The sequence below is a fragment of the Dermacentor albipictus genome, chromosome 1, assembly GCF_038994185.2.
Source record: "Dermacentor albipictus isolate Rhodes 1998 colony chromosome 1, USDA_Dalb.pri_finalv2, whole genome shotgun sequence".
NCBI lineage: Eukaryota > Metazoa > Arthropoda > Arachnida > Ixodida > Ixodidae > Dermacentor > Dermacentor albipictus.
Window position 1 is genome coordinate 268,852,755 of NC_091821.1, and position 16,262 is coordinate 268,869,016.

Sequence of the window (16,262 nt, forward strand, 5' to 3'; positions counted from 1 at the left end):
TTTTAATGCAGGAGAATAAAGACTGGTAATGTAAATGCACACGAATACTGTAAGCCATAAATATAATCTTTATCTCAATAGAAATCAGATGTTGCCATGCCAATAGATGTTACAAATCATATTGTTACGTGCGGAGAGACACAGAAGAGAGAGCCTATTTACAGGCTATCTACACTGGAGCCAGACAGCCAGGCCGACACTCGCTCGCGCTTGTCGCGTGATCCTGTTGATGACGCTGACTCCTCCAATATTGCCAGTGCTGCTTGCGTATTCTCTGTATCACAGTTGCTTCATTTCGTCGACGAGAAACGTCGTGACACCTATATCAGAGCACTCATCGACCGTTTTGAACACTCTCTGGCCGATGCTACTCTACGCCTCTTCGTCCTCTGCGATGGTACTCTGTACCATCGTTACCTTCATCTGGACGGCTCTGAGTTCCTACTTGTAATACCTAAACACCTCCAATCAACTGTTCTAGAAGAGCTTCACGACGCACCAACAGCAGGACACCTCGGCGTATCTCGAACCTATGACCGTGTACATCGCCATTTTTTCTGGCCGGGCCTTGCCCGTTCCGTACGACATTACATCGCCGCTTATGAACTTTGCCAATGACGCAAGAAGCCTTCCCAGCTCCCCACTGATTACTTGCAGCCGCTCGACATCCCTGCCGAGCCCTTCTATCGTGTCGGCTTAGACCTTCTCGGCCCATTTCCGGAATCTACATCAGGAAACAAGCGAGTTGCAGTTGTGGTGAACTACGCCAACCCGTTAAGCCGCAACCCGCGCTCTTCCAATCAGTTGCTCAAGTGATGTTGCAGACTTCCTTCTACGTGATATCATTTTGATGCATGGTGCTCTGCGTCAATTGCTAACAGACCGTGGCCGTAAGTTTTTGGCCAAAGTCATTGACGACATCATGTGTGCCTGCTCAATACAGCATAAATTCACCACCTCCTACCACCCTGAAACGAACGGCCTCACTGAGCGTTTGAACCACACCCTTACAAACATGCTATCGAAATACGTTTCAGACGACCACCGTGACTGGGACCTGGCTCCACCTTACATTACCTTTGAGTACAACTGTTCCCATCTCGAAACTGCTGGCTTTTCCTCATCTTACCTCTTGTATGTCCAAGAAACGACGCTGCCACTGGACATTGTGCTTCCGTCCACCACAGCTTCAACTGGTGATTATGCTCGTTATGTAATTGCCCATGCTGACCATGCCCGCCAACTTGCGCGCACTCGTCTACAAGTGTCTCAACACAAACAGAAGCAACGCTACGACCTCAGTCACTGTGATGTCCATTTTGTGCCTGGAACCCTAGTGTTGCTTTGGTCACCATCGCCTAAAGTTTGCCTTTGTGAAAAACTGCTTTCCTGTTACACAGGCCCATATCGCGTGCTCCGCTAGGTGACCGATGTCACCTATGAAATCGTTCTAGCCACACCCACTACGTCCTCCGCTATGACAACCAGTGACATTGTCCACGTCGCCCGACTCAAGCCCTACAACTCTCCACGCCCTACAACTCTCTACGCGCCTTCGATATTTAACAGCACTCTGACGACCCTTTTGCTGCCGGGGCGGTTGGTATTGCAATATCATCGAGAGATGCTCAAGAGATGGGTCGCCGCGAGAACGATGAAGTGGGGCTGGGCCCTTGGCGCAAGCGAGTGTCAGCCTGGCTGTCTGGCTCCAGTGTAAATAGCTTGTAAATAGCCTCTCTCGTCTGAGTCTTTCCACACAAAAATAATATCATACAATCAGATGTTACCTGCCAATGTTGCCTGTCACGGACAGCACCAACAGCCATGAAAACACACTAACAGCACCCAGCATGATAGTTATGAAAACTTGTAAAGACAACAATGTGCAGATGATAGTATTGAGATATGGCTTTCATACACACACACACTCACACAGATGCACGCACACACAAGCAACAAAATCAAGTGGAAACAAAGGAATATAAAACGAGCCAAGCCATTCCATGCAACACAATGTGTGGAAGAAAGGGGGACAACATTACTTGGAGAATCTTGTGACAGGTCCGCTGGAGTGCATGACAAATAAAGATACGTTGTCAGTTTCACAAGGATCAGAAAAACAAGAGTGCACACACGCTTACTTTCACAGATGGATATGAGGCAGACACATGAGACAATCTGTTACTACAAAAGGTGAAACACCAGTGTTAACAGCAAAGAGCACACACCTAGTCACAAGACAAAATGCTACCGTGTTCTTAGAGAGTGGTGCTAAGTGATAGATAATGTGAAGTAAGGATCGAGGAACACTTTTAGGGAATGCAGAGGGAATAGGCAAATAACCTAACGTCTTCCTGGCCTAGCAGAAATGGGTAAGAAAAGGAGCATAAGATGATGGTCTCCCTAGATGCCAACAGTGCATCAATGTTCCACTGAATTATCACAGACAGAGGCAGGACACAATCCTTAGAGGATTCAAATGTTCCCTAATTTGCCAGGTCAAAAAAGAAGCTACTGAGCCAAATGGGGTAACTACAGTGAGCCACAGCTAGAGAGAGCAGCTGAGATAAGCAGAGCACCATAAACCACGCAAACGAAGCCATCCCATAGGGAGTATAAAAGCTGTGCATGCAAAGCCTGGCACAAGCAATTAATAGCTGCCATGATGCAGAAATATCATTTACCTGGGTGCACTTCACGGGGCTTCGGTAGGTTGGTGACACATGTGTGTGGGCACATGAGCACATTAGCTGGGTGCAGGCTGCCTTCAAGGAAACGCCTCTTGGTTTCAGGCAGGTGGATGCCACCAAGTGGCGTCTGTAAAATATTCCAAGACACCAGACAGCATGAGCATGTCATCCATCAGGTTCATTAATACATCACCAACAACAGAAAAATCTAACTGTATAGTCAGTAAATTATAGGACATACTGACTTTAGACTTTAACATCAGGCTGCCACACACTTTATAGAGGCAATGTATAACGGTGACCAAAATATGGATGCCTTGCACAGTTTCTTTTTTCTTTTATTTTTCTTCTTTTAGAAACAGCCACACTCCTTGGGCATGGCCATCTTTCAGCTTTCCAAGTGACATTTACACTTTAACCTCGTTATAATGAGATAGGATATGACAAAACCATGTTTTAACGAACTAAAATTGTTCTGCCAAGAGATATAATGAAATTTGTCTCTGAAACCAAAAATATCGACCGCTGCGCACCGAGCATATCCCTTTCCGCATTGGTTTGGCACAGTAGTTCAAAATTCCAACATCACATATGCCATCACGGCCCCGCGTTCAGTGCGTGGTCACCACCGTACGTAGTCGTGCGCATGGTGGCCGTGCACAAGCAGCACTTCTTGCTTATTATATCTTTCTCTCTCTCTTTGTGGCATGTGGCTGCCAAAGCTAGGTGCAATCTTCAAGATCGCCATCTCAAAGGCTCCGCCTAGCTGCACTGTGCCACGTATTGACGATCCTGAGCACGGCATGCTAAATACCAGTGTCTCGACTTCTCTCTCTCACTGCGGTGCAGCACGATGCGCTTAAGGTGTGACCTCCAAGATTGTGTGAACTAGGCACGAGCCAGCGAAAAGCTGCATCAACATAATGTGTGGTGGTTCGGTGCATTTTCTGACTGACATAACACAGACTTGACTGCCTCACATGCTTGAATTCCTTCACTAACCTCAGCGTGCATTTGTCACGCCTACTATGTGCACATATTCTGAAACCCCCACAGCAGACGCAACCAAAGCAAGCCAACTTAAACTACCGCTTGCCTATCACGTGAGTGCCTATTTCCCATCATCTCAGTCCCCTAAATTTTTTCTGAATAGCCTTCAAGATTGTTACATGATGCTCCCTCCTAGTCTTTTCCTTCCTCGATGGTTGCAACATCTTGCGTTGCATACGCTAGAGAGCCTTTTATTGTTATTTCATTGAATTTTCATTGCATCGCATAGCATTCTGGCAGGCTACGGAGCTGTAGTCTTCTTTGTATGTTCAAAGTTGTGCATACCAATAGTTGGTACAACAAAGTAATGAATATAAAGTAATTTCAGCTTCCCCTTTAACTTCGTTATAACGAACTTCGAGTGTAGTTCATTCTGTTGCCAGGCTTGTTTGAACCAACAGAAAACTGTGCAGGTATGTTTTGATTAAACAAAGGTCTTCCAGACATCACAGTTAAGCTGTATGAATCAAACATTTTCCAAACATCAAAACACCAGTTGTCCCTGTTCTGCACAGCTGCTTTTGTTGGCAAGCAGTTAATAGTTGGTCAGTGTTGAAAACTGTAAAGAAAGAAGTCAAGAACGCATGAGGCGAAGGCTCATGCTGGTGTCATTCAGGCAGTTGGATCAATAAACTGTATCCGACAATCTAAGTCTCTGTCTTTTTTTTTTTTTTGTGCCGTGAGACCCGGGAGCAGACTGGCATCCTGCACCGATGTTGGATTGACTGCGACACAGAAGAGGCATACTTTGAGCCGCTGCTACAAGGCTCATCTCATCCGCCACCGAAGTACTACGAGCAATGCGTGCTTGACTCTCTGACCGGCAATTTATTTTGAATGACCTGCAGGACAAGGACTCGGTGCTTGTAGCGATCAACAAGATCACCGACCTCATGCGACGGTGACGAGTATGAGGCGGGTGCCACTGTGAGCTCTGGAGTACCACAACAAGGTCCAAAACACTATGAGCTGTGTCTGCTTCCTTTTGAATTCTGATGCAAGGGCTGGAGACAGCGCGACACAGAGCGTTGTGATCAAACCCTCCACCCAAGGCGTTTCTACTCAAGCAAGTTCCTGAGCACCGATACAATGAATTGCCCTCCTGAAACTACAGGCACCTGTTTTCTCTGATGAACTTCACGACTGGCAGAACTTCTGGGAACATTTTGAGGCCACGATTCACAATAACCGCGAGCTGCCCAACATAGAGTTTTTCTATTTAAAATTACACTTAACTGGAACTGCGAAGTGTGTAACCGAAGGTGTGCACCTGGTAGAAGCGAACTACACAGTAATGGTGAAAGCACTCCGAGAGAGGTTCAGATGTCGTACTGCCCTCATTGATGACCACATTGACAGTTTGCTTGTCATCACGCCCATTGATCGCTCTTCTCAGGTATCGCAGTTGCGAGAACTCTACGAAGAGGTGCACTTTCATACAAGTTGCTTCGACAGCTACATGGTTCCAGCGTCAGAATATGCAATCATACTTCATCATGTACTTATGCGATCACTCCCCGAAGACATTGCCATACTCTACCGTCAACGCATGAAGGAGATTGAGGCCAACGATGGGTCTACTCTTGATGTTGTGGCAAGAGGTGGTATGAAAGGTCATGAAGTTCCTGCAGGTGCAAGTGGAGCAGAGAACAGAGCCAGGCCTCCCATACAAGGTGCTTACCGAAAAATACCTCCGCAAGACACGGGCGACGCCAACCTTGTCTACCACTGCCAGTACCTTCAGCATTAGTGCTGGCTGCCGGATCTGTATCGAACGACTACCCTGCTTTGCACTGTATAATCAATGTGACCATGCCACTCAACATGTATCTAGACTCAGAAAATCACAACAGAAGCTGGCCTTCTATCACCGGGAAAACAACGTCGACGACCCCAGTCAGCCTCGTTCCAGCCCGTGTTCGAAATTAGGCCCAACCTGTCCATCTACCATGATGACATGCGACATATGAATGAGTCGCCAACACAATACACTAAAGTGGACCACTCGTTCACAGTTCTCGAGAACAACTACAGGCCTACAATGAAATCGACCATCTTTGGAAACAGCGTTTTCACTAAGCAAGAGAGTAGGCTCAACGAAAACTGTCAAGGGACCAGTGACCATGACAGAGAACATCCTTCGAAAAGAGCGAGGCCACCTGAGTCACAACAGATACAGAGGTCACAGTCCACGAGGATGCCCAAGAAACCAGTTTCTGAACCGCTCATCCACCCTTATAGACTTACACGAGGCTAAAGCACCCAGCGCACAAAGTACGCAGATCTTGCGTCAAAGGCCAGTCGTCAGATACAAGCCGACTTCTGTGATTAGAAGTACGTTCTTCCCAGTTACACTGTGCACACAGTGTAACAGACACAGAAATTGCCGCAGCACAATCATCACCACTCCTCCTACTGCCACTGCAGTGAGGAGACCAAACATTACCAGGGATGCACTGCTCGGATGGTTTCGAGTAAAGCTGGCAATTTATCGCTGAGAAGGACTGCTACATGCAGCTGGGCCGGCTCATGCAGCTGCCCCGACGGTGAGTCTGGTATCCAGAAAAGCTTCTTCGAGGGCTTTGGAAACGGAGGAAGAAGGGACACTTCCTGTTCCTACACTTTGCTCAATACAGCAAGCCAACACTGTCTTCAAACTAACAGCCCGGCGATCTTGTCGTTGAGGCCATAAACATGCCGCTTCAAACATGGAAGATTGGCCATGTCGTTAAGGCGTTTAAAGGAAGGGAGGGTGTTGCGCGGTCCTTCCTGATAGTACTGTCGATGAGCAGGTCCGATGTCCTGCGAAGTGTCTCTACTTTTTAGAAGCGTATAAGTGCAACGTGGCTGCGGGAGTGTGTTGAAAACTGTAGAGAAAGAAGTCGAGAACATGTGAGGCGAAGGCACACGCAAGCGCCATCTTGGCAGTTGTATCAATAAACCACATTCGACGGATGTCATTCACTGTTTTAAACAGTCAGTGACTAAGAATTAGTGGCAAGTTTATGTGCTCACAGAAATCAATGTAAACCACTCATGTCACCCCAATAAAGTTGTTTAGTATTGGAAATGCACAGTTTGCAAGAACACCACCCATTTCTGCATCATGAGGATCCTTGAATTGCATATTATGTGAACAAAAAATGCATTGCTGAATGAATAATCAAGCAGATATTATTATACTTGTTTGCAAAGGCCAAGCAAAAGTGTACTTGACAAGCTTTCTGCCTGCTGGCAGCATAAAACACAATAAAATTACTTCTTTTTCCTTTCTCCTAAATGTGTATGAAACCAAAGCTAACCATACAATATTGCTGCATCAACTGTAGAAGCTGCTTCTTTAGAAGCAGTTTGCAATTCAGGGCTGATTTTTCAAGGTGTGCTTGAGTAGTCACTTCAATGTTAGACACAGATTCAAGATTCTTTTAATATCTGTCCAAGCAAATGCTTTTGTTACAAAGGTGCATGCCAAACTGTTACTGGTAGCAAGGTGAGCAAGTTCAACCCTAACCATATGAAGCTGCTACCTTGCCTTTCAATGATTTGTATGCCTGGCACCTGTTTCAGTTCAACTACGATAAATATCAAAGTATGCAAATAACATTCTTTAGAGACGAAAATTAATTCAGAAAAATTTCAAAGCGCTTTTTTTTTTTCATTGAATAGTGCTGTGAGCAAGGTTAGGTCCATTTTTTTAGACAATGCCAAGAATGCTATTCACACTAAAAGGAATAACGTAACAAATGCACCAGTATTTTATCGTGCGCATTAATGTATTGCCTCTTAATAAAAAGATAGTTACTCTGGTGAGATGTATACAATTTTATGATAAAGTGTGCCTGTAAAGCAGATGAAGGAAGGGACCACTGTCAGTGTATTTTTGTCAGGAAGAGCCATGCCAGCACACACTGCCCACTGGTGCATACAATTTGTACAATTTGTACAACCATGACGTGTTTTGTCTAAAGTGTTATGGCATCATTATAATAGGTCTCTTGCTGCACAGCAAACATCAAATGTTCCATGCTTGCATCGCAGTGACAGTCCTGTACACTTATCCCCACACTTTCTTTATTTTATTTGTTGTTTTTCTCCCTACACATCCCCCTTCTTCCCTCATCTCCTCTCTCTTATCCCAATAACCAAAGCTGGAGCTCACAGGGCTTACCAATAGCCTTCAAGAGGAAAGTTGTGGCCAACCTGAATGCCTCTACAGCAAGTAAGATGATACAAACTCATGTTATTGCATGCACTCACATAAGGACAGAAGCAATACATTCTCTGAAGGCAGGCTGGCTGTTGCTAAAGAACTAGGTGCACACAGCTGTCCACAACTGCGAGGCTTTGGGAAAGCAGTGGTGGGGGAACTATTCCAGGTTAATTCAGCCATTAAGAGGGATTTGTGGACATACAAATATAAAACTCTGTACATTACATCGTAAAGGGCATAACTACTCTTGCATTTCATGGACATGTTGGCATCAGCTTGAAAACCCTTTGCACACAGCTTAAATATGGCAGAAAGCATGCTGCAACACTATACTGACCTCGTTCTATATGATACACCATTTTGAAATACTATACCTTCCTTTAAATGCACGAACACTTCTAAGGATAAACCTGCTTGTATACTGCACTGAAGCAGAAAGGCAAATTACCTTTGGTAGGTAGTTTGGTGGCACTAAAGCCAGGCAGTAGATTCCAACCTGGTGAATACTGTCCACAGCCTGAAGGACTCTGCTCATCCATTGAAAGCTCTGAAAAAAGAATAAGAAAGACACCTTTCTTTCATTTTCATTTACAATTTCGTATGCAATGCCATCAAAAGTTCACACGTGCTAAAACATACAGTAATCCTTCCTTATAACGAAATTTCTTCCAGTCCCGACCCAAACACATGCATTTTAAGTCACATTACTGTATTCGAAGCACACAAAGAGCTTGACCCACTTAGAGCGAAGCGGCGAGCAGAGGCATTGCCGCCGCTCAGCGGCGGTGACCCTTTTGCGCATTCAGTGTCAAGTTAGTACTGCCGACGAATTAGCCTCATGCAGGCACAGAACAGGCCACAAAAGTACCAAACCCCATGACCGATGACCGCCTATTAACGGGCAAAGCTGTTTGGACACCAGTCCAAACAACGCGCCTTGATGTCAACTCCTCTCCTCCTCGCTGCCAGTTTCGACGTCGCTGCTCCTACAAAGCTGCCCTCTTCCGGCCTGCCCTCTCCCAAGCACAATCTTCCACCAACGGGTACCCTCTGCAGTTCCTGTTTCTTGGTGTCCATAACTATGATCGCCTTTCTTCCACTACACGTCAAGCTGATGCCAAGCCCGCCATTGCAACCGTCGCCATCACCAGCGTGCGCTGACGAGGAAAGCGAGATGACCTGACGACATTTTGAAGCTTCTGCTTCAAAATTTTCAGTCACTTCGGTCACTTCAAAATTTTCACCGCGTCGACAGTGCGTGCATTTGGATTCATTCTGCAGGCCATGTGATTGTGTGTTATTCAGAGTGCTTCGTTAGGTGTGCCTCGCGTGTGCGTTTGTTGTCTACAGTGATAAATGGCTCTGTCAATCTCCGGGTGAAGTGTCCGACTTTGGAGCAGAAAGTTCTGCTGATAAAAGAAGTGAAAAAGGCGGCCGGTGGAAAACTGACATCACAAAGAAATTAGGCATACTGCAGTCTACTTTATCAACTGTATTAAAAAACAAGGAAGCTGTGCTGGATGGTTTTGAAAAGAGCTTCTTGGCAAAGAGAAAGAGGAATCGCGATTCAAAATACCCCTAAGTGAAAGGTGCACTTCTACAGTGGCTGAGAAATGACAGGAGTGCAAATCTCCCCGTACATGGACCTGCACTTACTGCAAAAGCTGAAGCTCTCGCCCTCCAAATGGGCCATAAAGATTTCAAGTGCAGCAATGGCTGGCTTGAGCAGTTCAAGAAACGATATGGCATGACCACAAAGTCGATTGTTGACGAAAGCATAGCCATAAACTGTGACACTGTAGACGTATGGCGCCAAGACTGAATCCAAGCTCTACTTGAAAAGTATGAAGACCAAGACATCTACAACCTAGATGAGGCTGCATTTTTCTACAAGATGCTACTGAATTGCACGGTCACTACCACTGGCGGATCCTCATCCGGAGGAAAACAGGGCAAGGAACGTGTCATGGTGCTGTTTGATGCCAATGCAACAGGTGAGGACAAGCTTCCCTTGCTGATACTGGGGAAGGTGGACAAGCTGCGGTGCTTCCGAAATGCAACTATTCCCAAGGAATGCATCTACAGAAGTAACAAGTGAACATGAACGGCTGCTGCTATTTTTGAAGACTACGTGCATTTTTTGGATAGATGGTACGACGCAAAGAAGTGGCAAATGCTCTTCATAATTGACAATTGTCCGAGTCATGGGAAGAATGACAACCTCAAGGTGATCGGTGTGGGATTTTTGCCTGCAAACACAATCGTGGTACTGCAACCAATGGATCAGGGCATCATTGAGCCCACCCGGAAGCTGTACCGCAAGGCTCTTTTGCAGCACATGCTCACAGCATATGACGCCAGCAAGACGTACAACACTGATTTGCTTGGTGCGATCCATTTGCTGAACTTTCCATGGAAACAACTCGCACCTTCGAAGGTTGCCAACTGCTTTGCACACGCCGGCTTTTCCAGCGCCGTCGTCAGTGACCCTGACAATGCCCAGCCTGACGATGAAAGGACTTGCAGCGATCTGTACGAGGTTGTTCATAAAATTGGTGGCCAAGAAGTAGAAGGCAACTTTGAGACATTCGCATTGGCTGACGCTGCTACTCCCATGGACGCCCCAGTGATGGATGCGGAGATACTAATTGACACTGTTGGTGGCTTGACGAGGATGAAGAGCCGGCGGACAAAGAGCCACATGAAGTGCCAACTACGGTGCAGATGCGTAAGCACCTACACCTGCTGCGAAATAAGGTTGAATGCATGGGCGGTGACCATGGCCTCGTGCAATGCTCGGTCAAATTAGAGCAGGGGTTGCTCACGCCCAGTAAGAACTTGAAACAGCCAAAGCTCCCTGCCTTTTTTGCACCTGACGGAAGTTTTGCTTCACTGAATACAGTGGAACCCCATTCATACGTTTTTCATCGGACCGAGGAAAAAAAAACGTAACAGCCGAGAAAACGCAACAGTGAGGAAAGCTCCGAAAATGAATGAAAAAAGTGCAGCTTCAACTATAGACAATTTATTTCCACAGAGTGCGCTTAGGACTTAAAGAAGTCTAGAATGATGGCTTGCCGTTTCTTTCGCTCGCTAGAAATCACCACATGTTTCTCAATAGCCTGGAAGGCCGCATTGCTGTCAGTGTCGCTGTGAGGTGCGACGTGCCTGCGGAGGAGGTCCAGAGCCACAACGGCTTCTCCAAAGCTAGGATTTGGCAACTCCCCAGCATCATGTGGCTCGTGCTCCTCGTCGTCACCACGCCCCGGCAATGGCAACGGACGAAGGAATATCCGCGGGAAATTTTGCCCTCTTTGGTGTAATCATGCTAACGTGCTAACGATTGTTTAGTATTGCTGCGGAGCGCGCACGTCCGAGCAGCCCGGTTGCGCGCAGCGTGGCGTGGTTTCGCGAGAAATGTAAACAAGAGAGGAGAGCTGGCCTGATAGGCGGAGCAATGCCATGAGCAACGCCAACTCCCGGCTTCACTTTAGCTTCACGAAGAGTGACGTCAGGGCCTCTCCTGAGTTTCCTTCCTCCGTGAGTCGACCCGTCCAACAACCATGCGGTGACCGTAATCACAGTGATGATAGTAAGAGCATTTTTTACGAATGGCCACCTAGTGGCGGCCTCTCAAACTGGCGTGCGGCTTCTTGCAGCACGCCAGTTTGCCAGCACGCCAGCCCAGGTGGGTTCGAGGTGTTAAGTTGCGACGGCGGGAACGTTTTCACAGCTACTACGTAACAGCGGGATTCCTTATACATTGGATCCTATGGAAGCTATGCCGGGACCGGATTAAAACGATGTAGCAGCCGGGAAAACGCAGCAGTGAGGAACGTAACAGCGAGGTTCTACTGTACATTGTATTTTGACTTCCTCACAGTTGCGGCACAATTAAAGCTTCACTTCTTTGGCTTTTCTGGGGGGGCCGCTGATATTGAATTACCGCTTATAACAAATTTTTTCACCATCCCTCTGACTTCGTTATAATGAGGGATTACTGTACTTTGCCTATTCACACATTTTATAGCTTATAAACAAGGCACTACATCAAGACAAACACACTGCAGCAATCAGACTGGTAGCCATGGTTATTGATAATAAAATAATCTGAACCATATCTGTGGCTGGGCTCAGACAGCCAATTAGCAAACAGCCATATGATGATGAAAGCACCATTTTTGCCATCAATAGCTATACATGCCCAACATTTCATAAGCCAGTGGAAATGGCAGCAGGCATATTCAAACAGAAGATAAAAGAGCAAGAGCAGGCTCCCTTTGCTTAAGAAAACAAAACTTTCATCATCGTTACCAACACCAAGGCCACAAAATTGACCCAATGTTTTTGTTTTTTTTTTAATATTAAGTTAAAGACATAGTTTCCTTACATGCCTCTGTTGAATAACTGACAAGATGGGAGCATGCAGTGGACATTCAAGGCAATGTGAGACAAAAGAAATTTCATCCATTTGACAAACGCTACTTCAAATTCTCATTTTTAAAATTTCGGCATAATCTGTACAAAACATTTCCCACTTGAAGTGACCTTCATTATGTTTGACACTCACCTCCTCCTCAGTGCAGTCTGGCCGCTGTTCAGCAACAACACAGATGCGCTCATCCCGGAGTACTTTGATTGAGAACACAGCAATCCTGAAAGAAAGCAAGTTACTTTTATGAGCACTCATGCTTTTCATGCTATAAAGCACTAATAAATAAAATGTCATGCTTGAAGTGCCTTTCCGACCTGATACATTAAAGGGACACTAAAGGCAAATGTTAAGCCGAGCTAGATTGAAAAATTATGCTTCTGTGATAATGATTTCTTCAGTTGTAATGAAAACAGAGCCCTTGTAAGTGAAGTAATGAGGAAAATAGAAAATTGGAGTGGCATCATCTGTTGTCGACGATACTCCCTCTTATGTGTGGTGTCAGCACCTCAGATTCACACAGACAGACTGCAACCCACCATTGCGAACAGCATCACTTTTCGCTGTTTACAACGACCGAGGCGGCAACATATGGCAGTTAACCATCTTGCTGGCTCCGGCAGCAGAGGCTCAAGGGACCATAACTGGTAACCTGAAGCCAATCAGAGCCACAGAGTGACTCACGCAAGCTGTACACCCTACACCCACCAAGCAGTATGCTTCGTATATAGAGCTAAATAAAGAGTTTACAAAAGACATAACAATGGCATAGAGGGCGGTCACGTGGAGATGTCAAGTCCTCTGCTTTGGTGTGAGGGGTTCAAATTGAGAAGCAGCAGCGGGACCTTTGATGGCAATTTCCTAGGCAAGAAACTGATATACTATTGGCATGCAGAAAATTATGATAGACTTCTAGATGAATATGAATATGCTTTTGATCTAGCTTGACTTAATACTTTCTTTTAACTTAGTATCCCTTTAAAGTGGAACCTTGTCAATATGATCCTGCTTAGACTGCAGCTTCAACGGGTAGCAAGTCACGCTGAACCTCCACCTCACATCCCACTAGGAGCTCAATGTAGTACTGCATTTGCAAGAACATCCACTTTGCCCATGTCACCTTACACTCTTAGAAAAATGTACACCCTTTGGGGCGTATCTTGTCCCACAACAATAATCGTCATCTGTATTGCCCGCGTTTCCTTTCTTTAACGCTGCGAGCCCGGTACTTCCCAGTCCCTAACGACATGCGCACTATCAGTGTGACGCAGCATTCTCGACAGGAAAGTAGCCAGAGCCGAGTTTTCAAGAAAGAAAACGCCAGCAAGGCAGATGACGATTATTGTTGTGAGACAAATACACACCCCAAAGGGTGCAACCGTTTTAAGAGTGTAGTACCTATTGATGAAACTTTCTGCCTTTGCCTTTTCCACAAAATCGATTGCCAGCATTCCTTGCGCAGTGAGCTCATCTATCCACAAGTACATATGAGCTGACCACCAGTACAAAGCGGCATCCCCTCTTTGTCACACACACATAAAAAACACATCTTATTTCATTTATGCCACATACTAGTTCCCACTGGTAATGTATCAACAACCGACCACTCTCTCGTTTGCCAGTCAACATTTCCATTTCTTCACAGTAAATATTGTATGTGGTGCCACCTTATAAACTTACTAGCGTGACCATGTTTCTTTTACAGCAAATGTCATTATCACTGTACAAGCTAGTATTGTATTCTACTTTCCTATATTTTTATTGCACTTATTACTTTTTGGATTACGCCCACTACCCTTAGTGCTTGAGGGTTTTAAAATAGATAAATAGATAAATAAATAAATAGATAAATAAATAAGTAAATAGATAAATAAATAAATAAATAAATAAATAAATAAATAAATAAATAAATAAATAAATAAATAAACTGAGATTACAAACGCGATCTGTGATGGAACTTTGCAGGTCTGTATTCACCCTACCAGATCAACAGTCTAGCTCTTTTGCACAGCTCAAGGAGAGTATTGGAGGGTGAAAAGGAGAAAAAAATGGAAAGTGCTTTCTTGAACTGTATTGTGTTGGCAGAACATGTATTTTGTCTGGCAACCATGTCATGCAGGTTGGCAACCAAGCACAGGCAACCAGGCAGAGAATGTACGAATGTACACCCACTTTTCTTTCGTGTCAATCCTGTGCAGTGCATGTCTCAATACATGGTGTCAGAAGTTAACCAGTACATTTCTTGCAAAAGCAAGTGGAATGGAAGGCCTTCTGCCCACAGAGCATCTGGTGTTGTCCACCTCGCCAATGGAAAACTGGGTCGTTTTGCCAGAGCGTCAAGCTCTATTTCTAATGTTGTATTCATGTGAATACGGTACTTATTCTCTACTTAATTTGTGCCACTTTATTCCACAATTGTTTCTTTTGACTGAGAGGCTATACCACGCTGTGTCTGCCGTAGATCTACCAAGGAAATGCAAATGGTGTTTTGAAAGAACGCTCCGCCACTCTAAATTGATGTTGCATTTTGTAGCACTGTCTTTTTATCATGCATTTTCTATGACAAAACATACTTCCAGACTACTGTCTAAAAGTCCAGACTAAGCAAGTTTACTATTACGAAACTACTAGAAAAGCATTCGAAAAGTAGTTGCATTTAATTTAGAACTCTGAAGCTTTCATATTTGATTTGGTTTTAAAAATAGGTATTCATGCATGCCCAGTTAAAAGTGCTTCAGCTTGAAAGCCTGACACCAAAGTTACTTAGGTGCAGAAATAAACAAAGCTAAAAAAACCCACCTTCCCCTGTAGATGAACTTCATCGGCTCCACAGCCAAAACGGTAGCAATGAGGTCATCTGTGTTGTGTTTGCGTGAGCTGACTTGCATCAGGCCATCTCGGGTGCCGCAAACAAATACTAAGCCACCCTGCAAATACAAGGTGCAAGGTGCAATTACACACTCAGAATATGCTTAGAAAGATGTCATCCCCATTTGATAAGGCCTCGGAACAAAAAGTTGCGATGAACATTTTCCACTGCCAGTTTCTATGGCACAAAAATAACTGCTGTCACTGCTTCAATGACCTCATTGTCAATTAACAATTTGTTTTGTTTGCACGAAATGATACCTTAAACAAGAGTTTCGTAAGCTCTTATGGCCACTTTTTGAATATGAATATATCTGCATTAATCTTTAAACTCCCAAGTTATTTAATAGAAAAGTGCATCAGATTTCGAAAGAAGCACATTGAACTATGTTGGTTGGTATATTTTGGAAGTTGAATGAAACAGCTCAAGAAACAGAATGAATAAGAATGGCCAAGCAATGTGCTGTACTTCTCTATTCTTGTCTCCATCCTGTTTTACAGCAAAACTGTTAAAAGAGGCCCTTTGGTTCCATCAACTCACGAATCTCCCACCACAAGAAATGTTTTGAATCTTTCAAGCACAAGCGAAGTTAGACATAGTTATCGGGCCAATCAGCTGCTTTCTATTTCCTTTCATTTCCACTAGCACACTGGAAGCTACACAGGGGAGACGGCAAGGGGCACAAGGGAGCAATAACTTACTGGCCCTGCTAAAGGCTGAATGCAAGATGGTTCGTGGCAGCACCCCACAGCAGCCCTAGTTTCTACGCTACACTTTTCATTTCAGAGGCCATATGCAGCAAACAAAGCAAAGCACAACTGTCATGTTTATACCAGCAGTGCAGAGATGAAATGGTTTATCGCTCTTTTTGAGACTGCAGACATATCTATTTTTTTTTTATTTAACTAAACTGAGCAATAATTGTATTACTGAGACTGTCCTCGCAATCACAAAATCACCCAATGGCTCTTGTAGGTCCAGCTGCTTGTGATGACGCTACATGGCAGCATT

At 44.9% G+C, this 16,262-nt stretch overlaps 1 protein-coding gene across 10 annotated transcripts in view; it reads right to left on the reverse strand.

The window, feature by feature from the left end:
- DIP2 (disco-interacting protein 2) overlaps positions 1-16,262 on the reverse strand; it is a 349,848-nt gene that overhangs the window by 63,183 nt on the left and 270,403 nt on the right. For all 10 annotated transcript variants that reach the window (XM_070531319.1, XM_065449303.1, XM_065449311.1 and 7 more), the window contains 4 exons: positions 15,182-15,309; positions 12,521-12,605; positions 8,399-8,497; positions 2,685-2,817 (listed from right to left, as the gene is read on the reverse strand). In XM_070531319.1, the coding sequence (XP_070387420.1) occupies positions 2,685-2,817; positions 8,399-8,497; positions 12,521-12,605; positions 15,182-15,309 (445 nt within the window). The remainder of the gene's footprint in view (positions 1-2,684; positions 2,818-8,398; positions 8,498-12,520; positions 12,606-15,181; positions 15,310-16,262) is intronic.